The 16813-nt window shown below is 40.3% G+C and overlaps 2 protein-coding genes and 1 pseudogene across 2 annotated transcripts; all 3 read right to left on the reverse strand.

Annotated features, from left to right (window-relative positions):
* Positions 1-3392: 3392 nt before the first annotated feature.
* On the reverse strand, positions 3393-4170 carry LOC130139569 (glutathione S-transferase U25-like; annotated as a pseudogene).
* A 5797-nt stretch (positions 4171-9967) lies between these two features.
* On the reverse strand, positions 9968-10938 carry LOC130139568 (glutathione S-transferase U19-like). The gene is made up of 2 exons (XM_056316797.1): positions 10567-10938; positions 9968-10480 (listed from the first exon to the last, which is right to left on the reverse strand). The coding sequence occupies exons 1-2, from the start codon at positions 10882-10884 to the stop codon at positions 10136-10138; spliced, it is 663 nt and encodes a 220-aa protein (XP_056172772.1). The 5' UTR covers positions 10885-10938; the 3' UTR covers positions 9968-10135.
* A 4439-nt stretch (positions 10939-15377) lies between these two features.
* Positions 15378-16366, reverse strand: LOC115672213 (glutathione S-transferase U19-like). Its single transcript, XM_056316603.1, has 2 exons — positions 15961-16366; positions 15378-15882 (listed from the first exon to the last, which is right to left on the reverse strand). The coding sequence occupies exons 1-2, from the start codon at positions 16276-16278 to the stop codon at positions 15550-15552; spliced, it is 651 nt and encodes a 216-aa protein (XP_056172578.1). The 5' UTR covers positions 16279-16366; the 3' UTR covers positions 15378-15549.
* Positions 16367-16813: the final 447 nt, after the last annotated feature.

The raw sequence follows: 16813 nt of genomic DNA on the forward strand, positions 1-16813 counted from the left end.
TCGCTATTTCGAAAACGTTTTGATCATGCAATCTTGTTCATTTTAATGCCTAGGCACATCCATCTAAATGAGTATGTGCCACAAATTTGTCCGCGAACATTCAACGTGATAATCCAAACAATAAACAAGCACGACATGATAATAAAGCACGAAAATATAAAATACAATATGATGTCGAGCAAAGAATATACACTGCTACCTTATTAAGCCCCGGGACAGGACTCCCACGAGTTAAGCCGGAATCTAAACAAGCATGCGTCTATCTAAGGATGCTCTCATCCTCCACAAGACCAAATGATACACTAAGTGGAATCCAATTTTCATGTTTTCTCACTAAATGCAATTCTAATATGACGTATCACTAAACATGCAATGCGGTATTCCTAAACTCACAACTTCATTAGATGCTTATTTTTTACTGTTAATCTTACCATTTTTCATTTCTTCGATTACATCAACATGAATTAACATCTATGCTAGACTAAACAAATGCAAACCAATTGAGCTTAACATGCATAACCACACTCAAAGACAAACTAGCAAGCTATTTAGGGATGATAACCCATTTAAACACATAGATGGCATCAGATACACTAACTAAAGCAACCATGCATATTCGACATCAATGCATTCCTAATGACACCAAAACATGATCCCGAGCCACCGAAACCGCTCACGACTTTCAACCGCTCCCCATCATACCCAAATCAGCCATGGTTTGGCGGTCAAACCCAAACCAACCATGATTCGATGATCCAACCTGAATCAATCATGATTCGGTATCTGAGGAGGCCAGGCCGATTGGTCTCCCGCCGGTACTTTGATCCGAATAACCATAATGAAATGAAGCTAAATAGCACTAAAACACATCGATAAATATCCCGACGCGTCACTAGGCTATGCTATCCGATCAAGGCCGACTCAAGGTATATTGTGTGGCTCAAATGAAGGCTAAAGCTGGCTGTTCATGGACTGAACGGCAAGCTCCAGGCCGAGAGCAAGCAATAAAAGGCCCTCACATGCATTAATTTGATAAGAAACTTAGATGGATCAAGCCCAATGCACACCTATGTTAAGTAGGGGTGTCAACGGTTCAAGTCCGGTCGGATTTCCATGATACGTAACGTAAGGGATGTGTGTTTATTATGACATTAACTGAGAATACCTGAACCCAAAAAGCAGTTCGGGGCTGTTCGGGTTTTTAGTTCTCTCTCTCTTTGTGGATCTACTACTCCAGGACACAATCAGGCAATGCCATCTAAGCATACTTGTGCAGTTATGAAGAAGAAAAGGACAATTTCAAGCTCACCATGGTACTTTCTAAGGATTAATCTAGCAAGGAAAACAAAACTTAGCCATTTTTGAATTTGATGGTCTTTCTCTGTCGGCAAAAGAAGAAAAAGAAAAAGGAACTTTTGTTGGCAAAAAATCAATGTGAATTGGGAAAATCAATGGAATCAGATTTTGAGGCGTGGTAACACTCTTTTTAAAGAATTATTTATCCCACAACGTTGTTAATGATTACTAGAAAAAATTCTCCAAGATACAATAAAGTCTCGAATGAGAATACCACAGAGCAATTATGGTACTTCTCCAGGTTCTCTCAAGGTAAACAATTGGAAAATATGGCGATATGTCTCTTGAAAGAAAGCGAAATTGGAAGTTCAAAGTAATGAACAGAATTATTGAATAAATATATTTGAACAAATACAATCTTTCAAAGATAAAGAAATTATGTCCAAACAGACACAACATTTCAAAGGTTAAGGAGATATGTCCGAATAGATACAACCTTCCAAAGGTTGTAAGAACACATATTAACCGTTAGGCAAAAATAATAAATTCAAAATTAAATTATTAATAAATAACCGTCACTCAATTGTGAACAGTCATACTGTTTCAATAAGACAAAATAATTATTTTATAATAATAATTTGAAAATTAATAAATAAAAAAATTTGTCCACATGCGCACTCACATTTTTTCGATGTGGGACAATGCACCTCTTAGTTTGTTTTACGAACAACTTATACTATATTTCACACTATCTTCTCCTGAATTTACAAATTAAGCTAAGAAACCAAAGCAACGACCAAAAAACAGAGAGAGGGAGAAAAAAAAAAAGAAGACGGAGAGATTCCCACAAAAGCAACAGATTTAAACCAAGAACAAAGAAGTAAGTTCCAAAAACAAAGAAGCTAAGAAGATCATATGCCTCTTTTTGGCTATGTTCACTCCAATGTGGAGAAAGCCCAATGAATTGTAAGCAAAGACTTGAGTTCATATGATAATTTATATGGAGAAATAAGGTTTTTCACCATTATTATGTTGTAGCAGCAAAAAGAATGTTGGTCAAGATGTAGTAGCAAGAGAGAAAGAGAGTGCAGAAAATCTGGGAAAGATGGCAATAGCTGGTTTTCATCAAGCTAACATCAGAGGTCGATTCGGTGTCTGATTGAGCTAAAATTGTCTTAGCATGCTCATGACGCATTCTTCTCAAATCTGATAATTTTGATTCTTATTTGCAACTCCCTATATCAGGTTTTCCGTGGATTAAACCGAACCTGTGTTTTGAGAGATTTATCCTTGATCTCTTATAAAGATCATGTGTATTGCCAATAATGGTGTTCTTGATATTATTGTTGCTATGTACCCTAGTATTAACTAGAGAAGAACTTTGTTCACCCAATTTTATTGATAGTGAAGATTTTTGGATGGACTCCGGTCCCGTGATTTTTTATCTCCTCATACCGAAGAGGTTTTCCACGTAAAAAATTCGCCTTGTGTTTATGGATGTTTGGTATCTATATTGCTCCATTTAGTTGTTTCGTATGAGGTTTGCACAAGAGGGGAGAGTGTTTTGTTCTACTGCGTTAATCCAATGTTGTTCTGATTATCATTGTTCTCCAAATACAACTCTCTTCTCACATAATGCAGAAACTTATCTCCGAGCACGAAAGCGTGTTTTACCCAATACAAGACACATGCATGCATTAATTCGACAAGAAAGTAACATGATTCAAGTCAAATGCTTACCTATGTCAACGTATGAGCTCATAGGAGTCAATAAGCATGTAAATGAAGCCAAACAAACTTCATTAAAGTTTAAAATGATCCTGGACAGCAGCGTGCACAGCCTTTATGTCATGCAACAAAGGGCATAAAACACGTGAAAACGATGGGAAACTATCACAATAGCAATATGGTTTCACCGGTGATCAACAGAGCACCCAAATGAAGTCAAATTCTTTCTATGTCTAACTCATCCATGTGCTCAAACAGTTACTCATCGATTAAATATATGACATGTATATCCTATCATAAGCAAATCATCATTTGGAGGCCAAAACGAATCAAATGGATGCAAATGCTTATCACAAGAAAATTATCATTTAGGTGTCAACAATCCATTCATTTAAGATGTGTTTAGATGAGATTTTAATATAAAAACAACAAAAGGACATTGAGGGCCCTTTCGTGGTTCGACACGTGGCTCGACATGTAGCTCGATTAGTTCGTGTTCGACTCGTTTTGCCCACCCCACCAGCTTGGGGAACTCCACCGCCACGCTGCAGTCGGCCAATTTCTCCAGAGCATAGAATGAGTTGTACAGTGGTATCAGCGACACATCCACATACCCAAACCTCTCATCTCCAAAGTATGCCTTGTCCCCAAGCTCTCCCTCCAGCACCCTCAAGCCCTCGATGTACTCCTTCTTCGCCGCTTCCTGGGCCTCCCCCGTCGACAGCAATGCCGCTCGCGCCGCTGGGAATATCTGCACTGTCTTTTCGTACCTCGACGTTAAGCGCACCTAGGGAAAGATATGTTCGAAAGATCGGGCGTCGGTCATCTTATCTTGTCCGCATAGTCGGCCTAGAACCTGGCACGGGCGTGCTCGTGAGGATCTGAAGGCAAGAGAGGGGACTCACAACCCCAGGTGTCGTCGATGTACTGGACAATGATGAGGGACTCGCAAACCGGCTTGCCGTTGTGGATGAGGACGGCGATTTTCTTGTGGACTAATTTCATCTCCAAGAGGAGGGGGCTCTTGTTGCTCAGAATGTCCTCCTCCCTCATATCAAAGTGCACACCCTTCTCTCTCAGGGCAATCCTGGCCCTCATCTCGTAGGGGCTCGGCCAGAAGTCCAGCAATATCACTTCCTCTGCCATTGAAGCTCAGTAATATGAACTCAAGAACGCTTTTCTGCGGTGAAATAAGGCTAAAAGTGATAGGTTATATCCTAAACATAATCAGAATAATCACACAGATAATAGAAAAATTGACACACGAGTTTATCCAGATTCACCCCAGAATAAGACTACGTCCTGCAAAGGGATTCCACTATGATATTTAGGTTTTACAACCACAACAACTCGTCACAATGATCTCTCATACGAGTACAATATATAGGACTTAAAATGGGCCCAAAGCCCAAGCCTATCCAAATTCCTTTGATCCCACAACAAACGGGTCAGCAAACCCGATATTATTTTGGGGGCGCTACCCCTAAGCCCCCGTCCGCTCACTGGGAAGCGGAATCCCCGCCCGCTGTCCAGGCAGCCAGACCCCCGACATTCCTTGTGTAAGGGTCATATGTTGTCGGTTCATACTTCGATTTCCCTAAACTCACTTGGGCATGCTTAGTATGAGAAACAAGGGTTTCCAAAGTATTCGCCAACTCCAACAAAAAGCAGGTGCCACTTATATAGAGGGAAAGACAACGTTGACGAGGCTCTCAACTCGCTGCAACGTTTGAGAGGCTGCTTACTGCTGTCATTGCTCGCGTCACCGTCAGGTTCAAGTCTACTCTTCACGACCGGCAGGCGGCGGATGAGATCATGGCTTAGGTTTAACATTTACGAGCAAGGTAAGTTTGATTTCTCATCTGATCACGTCTTTTTGCTGATGTTTATTATGAGTTTTACAGGCTTTAACGTCCCTACCATGATCTCATCCTTCCACGTTCATGTGATCCTTTACACACAGTTGTTGGAGATCCGGTCCTACTATCACCATAAAGAATAGAGCTTTCACTATGGAAGAATACATATAAAAATCTCTTAGCTGATGCTCTGACCACCTGTTGATGATAGTTAATAAATGAATATATTCAATTTCGATGTACCGATTGCGCATTACACTTGACGGCGGGTGCTTTGGAAATGATAACCATATAAACATGGGCATATAGACTGATTTTAAAGATGTGACGATGAACAAATCGACAACATTATCGAAAGCGTGGCGAAGCACATATCTTTAGTAAGATCACTGCAAGTCTCATTGTTTTTGAAAATCATTATTCCAGCCGAGCAAAATTAGTGAACATATTTGGTACGACAAGAACAACAACAATTTATTGGACTTGATACATGTTTTATGATCTTTAAGATGTACTTAATTTTGTCTTCCTATGTCAGGGCATGACGGTATTCAATTAGAAATCGACACACAAATCGTTATTTTTTTTTCACTCAGTTTCAATTAAATAATTAATTTGTAGCCTTGTCAAATATTTCAAGAAAGATATGAAATGACAAGAATAATAGTCCAAATTTTGTGATGGTCCACCCATTGGCCTATTTTAGATCGGGCATTGTCGTCTTGCCGGTTTTCTCTGGAAAATGCTTAATTTTTCATTTTGTTGATAAATAATTCAGAAAATATTTCTACTAAGTAAAAATTTATTTATTTAATAGTAAAAACCTAGTCTTCCATTTTTCTTTTCACAGAAAATTCAAGAAAATATTTCAAAATAAATAGAAATGGCTGATAGAAAGCTAAATTTTTCTTCCTTGCGTGCTAACTCGCATAGTGGTTCGCAAAGCAAAGTGCACACTCCGATAATTTCTTTGCTAGAGATGAAGGTAAAGTTGCTACAGCAATGAGAAATGCTCTTGCAAAGGAGATGTCCAAATAAAAAGCTTAATTTTATCTATTAAAATATGTCTTGAGTTTGAGCCTGTAAAACGAAACCCGACCAATGAGAATGTGTGAACTCGACCACGTTGGAGTAAAAAATTGGCGTATCAGAATTGTTGGCAGAGATTTCAACAAGTGTGAAGAAGAATTAATTACGCGTGACTTTGTTGCCTTCTCCAAGTCCAATTTATCCTGCATGTTGGATTCTTTGGCATGCTGAATTTATTGCCGAAGGAAAACATCTTTTGTTCACACAGAAGAAGGAGCTCACCTATTAGGAAAAAAAGCCACAAAAAACTTCAAATTATGCTCACTGTGATACATTAACCTTACACTTTTTTTTGTGACATCAAAAATCTCATATTTTTCCCACTATGACACATTTATCTTAAACCTTTTCTTATGACATAAAAAATCCCAAACCTATATATTTACTCTATGTCAAGATTTCGTTAGATATTTTTCTATCAAAACATCGTTTTTATTTCACTTAAGCCACGTGGGCACCATGTTAACATTGTTTATTTTTTGGCATCCATGTAGGCAAATTTAGGATAAATGTGTCGGAGTGGGCATAATTTAGAGTCTTTGATGGCTTTTGCCCCACATATTATTTATATTTATTTGTAGGTTCTAGACCTGAGTAAGTCCTTAAACTGCATTAAACTCGGATGTATTTTCTTGAGAGAGGGAAGAAAAACTTTCTCCTCAAAATACCTTTGCACTCTCCCAATTTTTAATAAAGAATTAAGCCACTCCTTCCAACGCTGGACAACTAAGCCGTGTTAATTGACTACACCATGAGAAGAAGTCAAAACCCGACTCAGGAAAGCTCAGAGTAGACCAAGAATGGGTTGACTGCCTGCAGATGATTTGTGCAGTGGCCATTTAGCCTAGAGGTTAGTGGTTACGGGTTTTAGGTAGGTTTCATTGTTCCACCTGGAACTTAGAATCTACCCGTTTGAATAAATTTTTCATTTTTTTTTAACCTAGAACTTACCCTGCATATCTTGAAACTTGGAACCTACAATATCATAGGTTTCAGGATTGGTTCTGGGGTTTACATAGGTTCCACCTGTAATATTAATTTAACGATTGTAGTAAATCATAACTTTTAATGACCACCATTTGCTGCTACAATTCTCTGATCGCAACTTATATTTAGACACACGAATAATACGAAATATTAACAAAGTAAAAGTCTCAGTCACAAAATGGAAGTTTAGACTAGTGGTTCCAGATTATACATTTATCATCATACGTCATGGAATTTCGCATGATTGCGTGAAGACATAGACCAAGAAAAATACAAAAACTTGTTCCAGGTTCCACCTACCTAGAACTTAGAACTTACCTATTAAAATAGGTTATTCAATTTTTAGAACCGGGAACCTACCCTGCATACTCTGGAGCCGGACAGATTCCCACAGATCCGGTTCTCCGGTTCCATGGTAGAACCATGGAATCGTGCTCACCCATATTTTAGCCCACTTTGGGCCTTAGGTCAATCCCCGAATCAAAGTTTGATATTACTTTTTTGACCCAAAGATGATACGGATCAAGATATTAAAATTCCACGCATGTAAAGATAGACATCGATCGAGGCAAGAAACATCGACTTTACAATGACAAGAGATGGTGAATCGGCTAGTCATCTCCAGATCTTACTTCACGGCAAACAATGTCATGCTTTCGAGAAATGGTATCATGCTCGCAAAGCATAGAATTCCAACAAAATGACAAGACATCGTCACTAGGCCCGCACGAACAGACTCAAGGGACAGAAGGTTAGAAAAGCGCAATTATCTATCTTTTGGTTCCCAAGAAAATTGTCTAAAAAATCTTAAACCTATTGTACGGCAGCCAATTCACTCTTAAATTTTTAATTGTGTCAATTTAGTTTTAAATTTTTTGACAACTTGCCAATTTGGTCATGAACCTTCTGGTATTTACTAATTTAGTCCTAAACCTTTGGACAACTTGCCAATTTAGTCATTCTGGCCAACTTTGATCCGAAATCGCTGATGTAGACACTAGCCATCTTACATGGCGTGATCAGTGCTGGTGTGGATAGTTTTTACATTTTTAATATTTTTTTTTCCTTTCCTTTTTTCTCTTTTCTTTCCCTTTGGCTCGTGGCCGACAGTTGTCCATTGTCGGCGACTGATCATAGGTGAGGGCTCGACCCTCATGGCCTGGGTGAGGGTTGCCCTCACTAAACCTGGTGAGGGCCGCCCTTGCCAGATCTAGCAAGGGCTCGACCCTCGCGGCCTAGGTGAGGGTCACCCGTGTTAAATTTGGCAAGGACCACTGTCGCCCAGGCCCCGAGGGTCAAGCCCTTGCAAAGGCCACGAGGACAGCCCTTGCCATATTTGGCGAGAATGACCCTCCCCAAGCCGCAAGGGTCGAGCCCTCGCCAGATCCGGTGAGGGCTTATGTCTGGTCATCGGCCATGGCCGAATACCAACGATAGGCCAAAGGGAAAAAAAGAAAAGAGGAAAAATTTAAAAAAATGAAAAAATTATCCACGTTATCGCTGGTCATGCCACGTAAGATAGCCGGCATCTATGTTAGCGATTTCCAGTCAAAATTGATCGGAATGACTAAATTGACAAGTCAACGGAAGATTTAGTACTAAGTTAACAATTTGTCAAAATGTTTAGGTCAGTGATCTCAATATTTTTTTTAAAGAAAGGCAGTATGATCCTAGGACACAAAATTTACCACCTTCCATTTCAACATTTACCCTCACGTGGGAGTAGTGCAAGTTGAACCGCGAGGTTGCTAAGCCTAGGTCACCGTTAGGCACCGCTCTTTTTGCCATCTCCTTTAATTATCCTTAGAACTTTATTAAAAATTTCATCAGGCATTTATTAGGAAACTCAATAAGGCAAAACTGTAAATTTTCAACCCACTAGCTATTTTCATGATGTACAAAATCAATGCTTTGAGAGGCTCGATAGCATTTGTACACAAAACCACTTCTTTTATTGTCTCATGGTACAAAGATATCCTAGAAAAAGTTGGCTGAACTAGAATGTGGAATTTTTATTTTGAGTTACAAATTGGCCCTTTACAAAGTACTTTGTCTCAACAAAATAACCCCATCTACTTGAGCATGACGATATCCACGTTTTCGCAAAAAAATAGATACTTTTACCGACCCTTTTTGTTGAAGGACATGAGCGAAGAGCATTCTTGATAAGACACCCATCTTCTCATCAAGTATAAATAGCTATCACCAAGAAAAAAAGCCATGCAAATAGTCACACTCTTTCATGACTAATAATGTTCTTCAGTACCCAAAGTTGGTTTACAGAACAAGGAATGGACTTGTGCGTGTGAATTAGGCAAACAATTTCGAAACACCCATTTAAGATTTGGGTCACGTCTTAAAAGGTTTTGTCTTCTTGAAGGAGAGATAGTATAATCTAATATTACAGGACCATGATATTAGGTCAAAGAATTAAGAGGGCTGTGATTGCCCGAATCTAGAATGTTTACATTTATACCGTGGAACGTTTAGGGATCCAAGTACAAGATTGTTAAATTCTGTACGTGATAGTTTGACTGGTCTGTCAACCTTGATAGAAAAATTACCGAAGGAGATAGAGAGGTATTCTAAAATTGGGAAGAACTTACTCTAAGGGCGAATTTGGGGATTGTTTCTCAAAAAGCAAATCTAATCTGAGATTCGTTGCAAGTTCTAGATTTTCGAACAAATATCAAAGGTTGGAAATTCTTCGACATATTAGGAAATCTAAATCTTCAACGATCATTTTCTGCCCTCATTTGGATCGAGTCGTTACAGGTTTTATCTCAGACATAGGCCAGCCTGAATTGGATGTTCCTTGCTTTATTCATCTATCTACTAAACTTTATTCCCTTAACTTTTGTTTTTGCTTTATTTGCTACGTTTCATGTTCGATAATGTTCGAATGCATGATACTAATAGATGATTATTGGGAGCGAAATTGGTCAATAGTGCATGAAAAGGATTTTCATCAAAAAGGAAATTGTAAATTCGAGAACGCAAATAATGCAAACATAATGCTAAATGGAATTAGCATATAATTTATTAGGCGATCCAGAAACACTCAAAGTACAAAAAAGAAATCATGAAAGTGTGGAAAGAGCTAAGCCTCGTCCAAAGGAAAGAGGGGTTATTGAACAAAAGAGCCGGGAAATGACCATTCTGAGATTCAAGAGTTGTCACTGCGCCTGAAGCTTCTTCCTAAGCTCCAACATGAAGTCATAGACCTTGTGCTGGTCGGGCAACGACTTGGCCACGCTCTCCCTCTGCATGCACCGCTTTGCCCACCCCACCAACTTGGGGCACTCTTCCCCGATGCTAAAGTTGGCCGATGTCTCCACAGCATAGAACCAGCTATAGAATGGTATCAGCGACACATCCACGTACCCAAACCTCTCGCCTCCAAAGTACACCTTGTCCCCAAGCTCTCCCTCCAACACCTTTAAGCCCTCGATATACTCCGTCTTCGCTGCCTCCTGGGCCTCCCCTGTCGACAGCCACGCCATTCGCCCCGCAGGAAATATCTGTGCCGTCATGTTGTGTCACGTCTTGATGTCAAGCGCACTTAACAAGGAAATGATCAGGAAAGATTGGGTGCTGTTCGTCTTACCTTCTTGTCCACGTAGTCAGCCCAGAACCTGGCACGGGCACGCTTGTGGGGATCGGAAGGCAAGAGAGGGGACTCAGGACCCCAGGTCTCATCAATGTACTGGACGATGATGAGGGACTCGCAGACCGGCTTGCCGTCGTGGATGAGGACGGGGATTTTCTTGTGGACCGGGTTCATCTGCAAGAGCAGGGGGCTCTTGTTGCTCAGAAGTGCCTCCTCCCTCAGATCAAACTCCACGCCCTTCTCTCTCAGGGCAATTTTGGCCCTCATCGCGAACGGGCTCGGCCAGAAGTCCAACAATATCACTTCCTCTGCCATTAAAGCTATGGTAATCTGAACTCGAGAATGCTTTTTTTTGTGGTGAAATGAGGTTAAAAGCAGGAGCCACTTATATAGAGCAAAAGAGAAGATGGATGAGGCTTTTCATTCGCTGCAGTGCTCGAGGAGCGGCTGCTCAATGCTGTCATTGCTCGCGTCACTGTCAGCTCCAAATCTAGTCTCCATGCCCGGCCGATTAGCTCATGGCTTAGGTTGTAACATGAACGAGAAATACATATCTTATTATTAGGTCGACTGGTGGTTGCTTCCTTCTTTCCAGTTCTTCCCTACTGCATTATGTTCCATTTCTCATTATTCCTGAACTTAGACGCAATTATCTCGTCCTTGACTTTAAGCCAAGCTTTCATCTGTAAATAAACCGTAATTTAATGGCGCGAAAGTAAACAATTGTACATAATTATGGAATATAATATTATTTCTTGCTGATGAAGAAAAGAACAATCATATTTCTGTTGCCCGACTAGTAGTAATCGACGTGGAAATCTGAACTCAAGAATGCTTTGTTTTATGTGGTTTATAGAGGTTGAAAGCAGGAGCCACTTATATAGAGGAAAAGAGAACATGGATGAGGCTTTTCATTCGCTGCAGTGCTCGAGGACTAGGAGGGGCTGCTTAATGCTGTCATTGCTCGCGTCACCGGCAGCTCCAAATCTAGTCTCCATGCCCGGCGTATTAGGTCATGGTTTAGGTGGCAACGTGAACGAGAAATACGTATCTTATTATTTCTTGCTGGTGCTTCCAGTTCCTCTCTACTTGTTTATTTTATATTTCTCATTATTTCTATTGAAAATATATCACGAATTTAAGCATAAAAAAGAAAAATTTCCTTGTTGGAGTTGATTTCCTATTTGAATGGGTACTTAGTTTAAGTAGGTGTCCTGTTTTGGATTCATCTTTTGTCTAGATATAAAAAGTATTTTCGCTGTGAAAAGTATCAAAAGATGACTTCTTGTAAATTACATTTTGAAACAATTCGAGACTGTTGAAGCCAATAAATTTTGTGGTAAGATTTATAATTTCATTTCTGAGTTGTTGTGTGCAATTGAGGGGTGGGAAACATTGATAGTGTTTGAGTTTGTAATCTCCATTTTATCGCTTGATCTCCAAAGGAATTCTTTGATGCTCTTCCCGTGAACCGAGGTCACCTTGACTAAATCACGTAAATCTTATGTCCGATCTATTTTCTTGTTTTGTCTATTTTACTAATGTGATCGCTTGTTTCCGCGATAATTTCTGTACTTAGACACAATCATCTAGTTCTCGACTTAGAGCCAAGCTTTCATATGTAATTAAAACCTTTTTTTATAGCTAAAAAATAAACAATTATACATAATTATGGAATTTAATATAAGCCGTTGCCCGACCAGTGGTAATCGACGTGCCATTGCAGAAGTTTTCGGTCATGGTGATCATTGACTTTTTAAATTAGGGTTTTTGATTATTTGGAAGTGATAATAACGTCATAGAAAAACCCCATCTTTTATCCCATTTTCCAATTTACCCCATCTTTCAAGGTTGGCATAACAATACCCAACCTTTTTTGTTTTTTACTTCAAAATACCTTGCAGTGAAGCTCCATTCCAATCTCAAACAAATATCTTTAAATATTTATATAATTTCCATTAAGGCTACAGTTCTTTTAAAAAGCTTAATTTTTTGTTTTTTTTTATAAAAATTCAATTCTTCATGAGTAAGAATAGCTATATTTTATTGCAAAACCTAGTTTTCCTTTTTTTTTCTTTTCATGCAAAATTGAAACATATTTCAATTTAAAAAAATGGCCAGTAGAAGGCTAGATCTTTCTTCCTTGCATTATGAGTTATAGCTCACATAGTGGGTCGCTAAGCACAATTAAATACTCTGCTAACCAAATTCTTTGCTAGAGATGAAAGCAACGACGTTGCTCTAGCAGGGGAAAATGCTCTTGCAAAAGAGATGGACAAATTGGTCCTTGAAAGGCTTGATTCTGTTGAAAGAGAGAGTAATTCAAATAGGCCTCAAAGAGTAACGAGTCAAGCCCCTAAAGCCCAAACGATATGGCAGGAAAAGGCTGCACCTTTTGTCCTTGATCTTGCGAATATGGTGGTCAACCTAATGGTAATTATGCCAAATCGTTCAACCCAAGTTGTAGGACAATATTTAGCACCGGCTGAGGAAGCTTAAATACGTTCGGAAAGCTCAGTATTTGTTTTGAAGATAAAAAAGCATTATGCATGAACTAATATGTGTGTTGGAGTATGCAGACGAAATATGCAAGCGGGGAAGTACGAGATGAGGAAAGAATGTACTAAATGTACTTGCATAACTGACTCCAAGTGAGGAGTGTTAATTTAAGAATTAGAAAGGAGTAATAGTAGGGACAATTTAGGCTGCGCATGGCAATCATTTTATGCCCTCGAAAAGATTATGCTCAGAAATGATTTTTTTTATTCCGTGCCCAGAAATAATTTCTAAGCATTTGAAAGCGTTTGATAACTATCGAAAATTTCTATTCTTAGAATAGAAAAAGAACAGAAATGCATTTGGTAACTATATAAAATTCCATTTTATTAATAATATTTTGAATTTTTTAATATTTCTTTCTTTTTATTTTTTTTTCCTTTTTTTTTCTTTCTTTCCCTTCCCTTCCTTGGCCATAGCCGGACGCCAGTGACCGGCCATAGGCCAGGGTCGGCGAGGGCGTCGCAGCCCTTGCCGCTGCCCTCACCGCCGACCTCGCTGGTCCCGACGGCGAGATCGGCCTCGCCTTGGCTGGGTGAGGTCGGCGACGGCGAGGTCGGCCTCGCCTTGGCTGGGCGAGGTCGAGCCTTGCCTTGGCTGGGCAAGGCCTCGCCGGCCACCAGTGAGGGCTACGACACCCTCTTTGACCCTGGCCTGTGCAGGTCGCCGGCGGCCGACAGGCCAAAAAATAACAACAAACCAAAAAAAAGAAGAAAATAAAAAAGAATCAGAAATGAAAAAATTGTTCCATAATCAACAAGCTACTTTTTTTTGTTTCGTGATTCTGTTCCAAAACTGATTCTGGGAACAATTTTTTGCAAAATTGTGCCCGGGCACAAAAACTTTAACAAACGGATTTATGTTCCCAAACTGATTCTGGGAACAAAAGAACAGAAATTTTACCATTTGACAAATTGCCAAACGGGCCCTTAGAAGCACAAAAAAATCTCCAATTAGATGACCGGCGTGTTTATGAAAACGGAAACTTGGTGGATTGGTCCCATGGCCTGATTAAGTTCAGGCCTTTTTGTATGAGCAAATGATTCTGACTCGCGGCAGTTTACACGCAAATGGCGAGATATGAACAAATAACCTCCACATCCTGATTCAAAAATCCCCTAATGCCTTAATCAATTGTGCCAACTAGTTCCTCTACGATACCATAAATTAAATTATATAACAAATGTCAGTTCATATCACAAACCGTCACAGTCTAGTGCATGTATACCATCTGAGTCATCCTCGGACCATTAAATACAGACGGGATAATATTACTAAATCATATTATATTGTATCCCAACAAGAAACTCACATCACATAGGTTTAAGGAGTAGTAGCAAAGACAAACATGTCCTTCGAAATCGTGGGAACGGAAGGCAATGATTGTCTTGAGAAATCACAGACGTGAGGAAATCCGGACACTTTTGACAATTTTGGTTTCGGTATTGTTGGTGATTCGGGCTTTGGTAGTTCGCAAAGTGGCAGCAATTCGACTTTCGAAAGTGATGGCAATTCCAACTTTGGCAGGTTTGGAATATTAGGAAGTTGAGGCAATCCAGACTTCGGCACTTCGGGCACTTCGGGCAACGTTGCCTCTGAAAGTCGGTGAGCCTTGACTGAATTCTCGCCAATTATCAAAGAAAGAGCGAGGACAAACAATCCCAAAATACACGCAAACATATGATAATTTGCGATTGTGGAATCGACGAGTAAATTGAAAAACTTTGATGAAGATGGTGAAAAAGCTATGAATCATTAGAAAAGGGTCATGGCGTGTTTCAGGAATGGCTTGATCAAGAGGGGGAAAATCCCCGTCCTCATCCACAACGGCAAGCCAATTTGCGAGTCCCTCATCATTGTTCAGTACATAGACAAAACCAAAGGTCGCAACTCCCCTCTTTTGCCTTTCGATCCTTACGAGCGAGCCTGTGCCAGGTTCCGGGCCGATTACGGGGAGAAAAAGGTAAGACAACAAAATGCTTAATCTTTCGATTAATTTCCATATTAAGTGTGCGTAACATTGAGATATGAAATGATGGTGTAGATTGTTGTGAAAACCAAAGGATCGAAATTTCCTTAATTTTTGTTTTTGCTTCGTTTGCTATGTTTTCGTGTTTGATAATGTTGGTAATGCATGGTATTTAGATGTGTATTGGGAACAGAATAGGTCGATAATGCATGGAAAGGATTTTCATAAAACAGAAAAATATATATCTGATGTCCATCCGCGCAAATAACGCAAAACATAATGCTGAACGAAATTCATGAAATGATGTATAGAACTTATCAGCTGATCCAGAAATACTCAAATACAAAAAGGAAATCATGAAAGTGGAAAGAGCTAAGCTTCGTCCAAAGGAGAGGAGTTATTGAACAAAAAAGTCATGAGATGACCATAATGAGACTCAAGAGTTGTCACTGCGCCTAAAACTTCTTCTTGAGCTCCAACATGTAGTGATAGACCTTGTGCTGGTCGGGCAACGACTTGGCCACGCTCTCCCTCAGCATGCAACGCTTGGCCCATCCCACCAACTTGGGGCACTCCTCCTCGGTGCTAAAGTTGGCCGATGTCTCGAAAGCATAGAACCAGCTATAGAACGGTATTAGCGATACATCCACGTACCCAAACCTCTCACCTCCAAAGTAAGCCTTGTCGCCGAGCTCTCCCTCCAGCACCTTCAAGTACTCGATGTACTCCTTCTTCGCCGCCTCCTGGGCCTCCCCTGTCGACTTCCACACCGCTTGCGTCACTGTAATCTACACCACCTTTTAATGTTTTGACTTTAAGCATGATTAATAAGGAAACGTATGAAAGATTGGGCATCATTGTCCTACCTTCTTGTCCACATAGTCGGCCCAGAACTTGGCGTGGGCCCGCTCGTGAGGTTCGGAAGGCAAGAGAGGGGACCCATGACCCCAGGTCTCGTCGATGTACTGGACGATGATGAGGGACTCGCAAACCGGCTTGCCGTTGTGGATGAGGACGGGGATTTTCTTGTGGACCGGGTTCATCTGCAAGAGCAGGGGGCTCTTGTTGCTCGGAAGTCCCTCCTCCCTCAGATCAAACTCCACGCCCTTCTCTCTCAGGGCAATTTTGGCCCTCATCGCGAACGGGCTCGGCCAGAAGTCCAACAGTATCACTTCCTCTGCCATTAAAGCTATGGTAATCTGAACTCGAGAATGCTTTTTTTTTGTGGTGAAATGAGGTTAAAGCAGGAGCCACTTATATAGAGGGAAAGAGAAGATGGATGAGGCTTTCCATTCGCTGCAGTGCTCGAGGACTAGGAGGGGCTGCTTAATGCTGTCATTGCTCGCGTCACTGGCAGGTCCAAATCTAGTCTCCATGCCCGGCCGATTAGCTCTTGGCTTAGGTTGTAACATGAACGAGAAATACATATCTTATTATTAGTTTGACTGGTGGTTGCTTCCTTCTTTCTAGTGCTTCCAGTTCTTCCCTACTGCATTATGTTCCATTTCTCATTATTCCTGAACTTAGACGCAATCATCTCGTCCTTGACTTTAAGCCAAGCTTTCATCCGTAAATAAACCGTAGTTTAATGGCGCGAAAGTAAACAATTGTACATAATTATGGAATATAATAGTATTTCTTGCTGATGAAGAAAAGAACAATCATATTTCTGTTGCCCTACTAGTCGTAATCGACGTAGAAATCTGAACTCAAGAATGC

Source organism: Syzygium oleosum, unplaced genomic scaffold (assembly GCF_021117445.2).
Source record: "Syzygium oleosum isolate NSW1041296 unplaced genomic scaffold, Sole_v2.1 Sole_v2.12, whole genome shotgun sequence".
NCBI classification, from domain to species: domain Eukaryota; kingdom Viridiplantae; phylum Streptophyta; class Magnoliopsida; order Myrtales; family Myrtaceae; genus Syzygium; species Syzygium oleosum.